The sequence below is a fragment of the Symsagittifera roscoffensis genome, chromosome 6 (assembly GCF_963678635.1).
Source record: "Symsagittifera roscoffensis chromosome 6, txSymRosc1.1, whole genome shotgun sequence".
Classification (NCBI taxonomy): domain Eukaryota; kingdom Metazoa; phylum Xenacoelomorpha; order Acoela; family Convolutidae; genus Symsagittifera; species Symsagittifera roscoffensis.
Window position 1 is genome coordinate 31,170,507 of NC_087067.1, and position 4,813 is coordinate 31,175,319.

General features: G+C 39.3%; 1 protein-coding gene across 2 annotated transcripts; it reads left to right on the top strand.

The window, feature by feature from the left end:
• Positions 1 to 1,281: 1,281 nt before the first annotated feature.
• Positions 1,282 to 4,236, top strand: LOC134847727 (uncharacterized). 2 transcript variants are annotated; one of them, XM_063864920.1, is made up of 3 exons: positions 1,282 to 1,653; positions 1,929 to 2,294; positions 2,471 to 4,236. In XM_063864920.1, the coding sequence occupies exons 2-3, from the start codon at positions 2,061 to 2,063 to the stop codon at positions 4,082 to 4,084; spliced, it is 1,848 nt and encodes a 615-aa protein (XP_063720990.1). In that variant the 5' UTR covers positions 1,282 to 1,653; positions 1,929 to 2,060; the 3' UTR covers positions 4,085 to 4,236. The 2 variants fall into 2 exon arrangements, with proteins under 2 accessions (XP_063720990.1, XP_063720989.1); XM_063864919.1 differs by having other exon boundaries at positions 1,282 to 2,294.
• Positions 4,237 to 4,813: the final 577 nt, after the last annotated feature.

A 4,813-nucleotide genomic window follows, 5' to 3' on the forward strand; every position in this document is an offset into this window, starting at 1 on the left:
TAGTTTCTAATTTGAAATGACTGGTAGGGCATTTTTGTTGTTAAAATCATGCAATTCTTTTTGTTGTTTAAATTATGCAATTTCATTTCAATCAACAGGAAAGGACAAATTTTCTTACACTAAAAACAGCTTTCAACAATTGAGTTTGAGTTAGACATTTAATATTCAACCGACACCGTGACGAAGCATTTTTTTTGTTCCTCCGTGAAATCGCTGGGCACTTTTTATGCTGTACGGTACGGTCCGTACGTTATTACGACGCTCTTTGGCTACCTCTCAGAACACCATCATGAGAGCTCAAATTTTGTATGTATAATACAATTTCACTTCACCCGTGATTGTGATTTTCAAAAAAAGATTGCTCACTGCTCAAGAAACAGCGGACTGAATTTTTCGTTTTAGATGAAAAATTACAGACTGAATTTCCAATCTATTACAACTGGGATTTTGTAAATATTATGATTAGTTTTTTTGTTTATAGTTGTTTTTTTTCTGTGGCTTTTTAGCAATTTCAGTTTCCTTTCTCCAGCTAAAAAAAAACTCACAAAAAAAATTAATCAAAAAGTTACTAGCAAAATTTTGAAAAAGGTTCAATTATTTTTTAAAGTTTTGTTCTTTGTTCTTGTTTTGTTACAAGAATAGGCATTGCCAGTTTATTTTGTGCTACCTTACCTGCCTAGCAATTGATTATCCTTGCTTTCATTGTATCTCACAAAATAAGGTCAAAGTTTTGTAATCAGATGTGTTTTATTCTTTTCCAAGGCTGAATGTTTAATTGTTCAGCCTTTTCGCAACTGATCAAAACATTTGATGCGGTTTTTTTTCTTTTAAGGAGCCAGAAATATTGCTATATGGATGAATTTTTAAAGCAACAAGCTAACATCTAAATATTGCTAGCTATCCATCATCATTACCATGATTTACTTCCAGACAAATCAAAATTTGAAAAACACTGAAAACTTCCATCTTTGCGGCCGAAACAGGCAAAAAGCTAATAAGTTAAAAATAACATTAATCAGCAACTGGCGCCTCAAAAACCTCATTACCAAAAGCAAACAAGGATGTCAGTCAAGTAAGAGTTTTTTCGGGGTAAAAATTGTCCTGAAAAACGTTCAATCAATTTGAAAAAGCCAGAACTTGTTGAATAAATTGTCCACGCTTTTTTAGTACAACTGACATGTATAAAATAAGTTGAAAAATAAGAATTTAACATATCGGAAAACTTCGCCATCTAATATTCATATCTTGGATTTTGACTAAAACCACTTTTGCTTCAGGTGGTCAATCTTCATACGCTTGTCACGCCAATATTTATGGCACCATTGCTACAATACGAAGATGAGCATTTGACACAAACAAAGGGGCCGGCATTTTAGGAAAAGAAAAACAATTGAAAAAGGCAATTGAATTTGACAAACGACACATCTTGGAGCCCTAATCCAGCAGATTTGTCTGATTTGTTCCCTTTTTTCTGCAATTTAATGGAGACAAACTAATCCCGATCCTAATTGATACAAGAGACAAAATAGGAAAAAACAGTTATAACTGTTTATGACTTGGATTAGCAAACAGCAACAAAACAGAAGACATGCATGGTTGTAAGAAGTGTCATTTAACGCATGGATTTCCACGCGGGACCATTTGAATAAAAAGGTACTGAGAGTGATTAATTGATAGTTTTTTGTTCATACTGGTCACGCACTCACTTTTATCTGGTCCAGAACAAAGCATAAATAACTCCAAATGTCATTGATGTTTAACGTACTAGAACAATGATTCTCATCCTCCTATCTGTGCACTAAATTTACATTCAATAACATATGACTCCCTATTGTTACAAGATCCCGCCTTATTCGTTCACGTGAACCTTCAATTTGTCACACATTAGCATAAAAACACATTCGATTCAATTCACGATTTGTTCTCAGATGTCGACATGAATGAAATTGATTAAACGTTAAGACGTGTCCTTGACAAAACTTCGGCTCCTCAGACTGCGATAATTGCGTCCATCGATTCATAGTTGAAGTTGAGAAGGACGATGCGGTTGAACGATTGACATGAGTGCCGAAGAATTCAGCAAGATCTTGACTCGGAAACAGGCCTCATTCCTCTGTATCAGCGACCTCATCGAGGATTATCTAGGGTCCCAATCGGCCTCATTGGAGTACCCGTTCCAGCTAGTCCAGGCACCCTACACCTTCTTGAGGATCCGGAAGGAGAAGAAGTACAAGTTGAGGAAGAATGACAGCAAGATTTACAGACAGGCAGTGCTGGACTACGCCAACATTCAAGTATGAACTTCAATTTCATCGCTGCAAACACCTAGTTGCAGTAAAAGTTATCGCCAGATCAAAAGTAAAGGTAGTCCTTAAACCAAATTGCGGGCAATTCAAGTGTTTTTGTTATTTGTCAACAAAATATTTGAACTTTCTAGAAAATAGATGGGCACAAAAATATGTCATTTTAGGACAAACCGGGGCAGATGGCGAAAGACAAGCAGCACCTCATTTTATCTCTGACTCCTTCGGGAACCGAAGAGGAAAAGAGCTACAAGAGTCTGTCATCAACGCCTTGCGGATCCCTGCACAGCGTCCGATCTAGATCACAGGCGAATCTCGCCAATGCTGGCACAGCCGGATCTTCCGAGAGCAACCAGAGTAGAGGAGCTCGGTTTAAGAAACAATCGCCGTCCATGTCGCCAAGACACAGGAAGAAAGCGTCCAGTACCGAGAGGGTTCTATCGCCCACCAATCACAACGCGATTCACATAGTGGAAGCAAGCCCAGCAGTCATTGATGACCGACTGCATCAGAGTGGGAGCTCCGGAGGCTTTGCTTCTCAAATTGATGCCTTGTCACTCCTGCCGAACAAAATGTCTCCACGTCATCTTGCATTTCAAGCGTCACATCGCCATTCGCCAATGACCAACGAAACAGCTCAAGGCGCCTACTCAGCGAAAACTTCCAAACTCCACAAACCACCGGCACCTCCGCCTCCAGCAAGAATGTCAAACGAAAACCGAACGCCTCAAACGCCGTCTAAATTTCCACGTGAAGCCGGTACTACAAATCTAACTTATCAATCGTTGACCTCACATCCTAATTATGGAAACAGTTTTGCTCCGAATTCTTTCGACAGCAGTTTCCATTCAAACAATTCTTGGTATCATAGCGACGACGAAGACGAAGACGACGATGTTCACGAAACACTTGACGAACTAAATCAATCGCCCCGACATAAATCAGAGCATGGAAGGGCACTTCTAACTAATGGACACGGTCCAAGCATAGCTTCCAATTGGCCAAATAAAACAAATCTTCCCACTAATCAGAACAACTTGCCACCCACGGAACACTTCATTTTATCAACCAGTGAAGTTGCAACCACAGAATCGGGTCAGCACCAGATATTCGCCCCTTATCACATCTTGTCATCAAACCCTCCAAACAACGATCCAGTTTGTAGTAGTAGCAGACCAGTTCCCCGCCACAGTTCTCTGAACTCTGCTGTTCCTGGAAACGGAATCCATCCAATCGCTGCTAATCTAGAAACATCGAAAAGTGAACTGAACCAGCGAATAAGTGTTTTGTTTGGAAAAATTGGAAGTAGTGCTTTTGAACTTCTTGACGAACACAAAGAAAGTTTGGGCGACTGTGTTAACAATGAGTACACTTTAGCTTCGCTATTCGAGCACAAATCGGGATCTCTGTTCTTTTACGGAATGGTCGATACAATTTTCTGGAACTCCCATTCCAAAACTATGAGTTTAGTCGAGTTTCAGACTACAGTGAAAGCCACGCCCTCTCCATATCACCTCTTGCAGCTCTACTGTTTCAAGGAAATTGCAGACAAGAAGAAAATTTGTAAGAGAATTAAGTTGTACGTTTTGGGACTGCATTTGGAATCCGACGGACCTCGGTTGAAATTGTGGAGGTACAAAGCGACAGGAGCGATGCCGAGTTTGAAAGCTCTTCTATTCGACTCTAAATTACAGACACAGGAAAGACTTTATTCATGCCCCGAGTTTAACTTTATGGGCCGACTAAAGCAAGGCAAAGAAGTCGTGTATGAAATGGTATGAACAAATTTCTCATCCAATAAGTCCGAATTTTCTCTGCCAGCTTTTCTTCATTCAGTATGTGATATTTACAATTTTCGAATTGACGATGTTTGATAGATATAGATTGCAAATTTAGTTTTCTATCCTCAAAAAAATTGACACGATGAAAGTTTTTTTTTCAGTTAGGTAGTATAAGAAAGCGACAACTTTTAAATTAGCCCAATTGATAGGGGAGACAGCTGTTTCAAAATGTCATCAGAGTGATATGAGAGAGTGAAGTGGGCCTGTCATATCCCAATTTGGTCAGATCCAATTTTGAGGTTTCATCAGATCTTATAACGACCCTATACATTTTTCGAAATAACCGCCCGCCCCACCTCACGTCAGAAAATTCAGTGCACACCACTGCTTAGTGTGTGTACCCAACCTAGGTATACATGCAATGCTTATACATCATGCAGTGCTACTACATGCTACCGAAAGCCTTGTTGTTGGGAGATTGAGTATTTGGCTAAATAGTTTTTTGAAAATGTGAAAAATGCGTGTTTTGTTGGTAGGTTTTTCAGATCTTTAAAAGGCTAATGCGCATACTTTGGTGCGCCTACTTACCCGCATATGGTAAACTTTGTTGGCATATCTATCAGTTACTTGTCAAAACAGAAGGGGATGGATTAAATTGCGCGGTATTGGAATCTTTTTTAAAAAAGATTCCCAAGACTTAAGACTTGAAAAGGCTGCTATTTCTCAGAC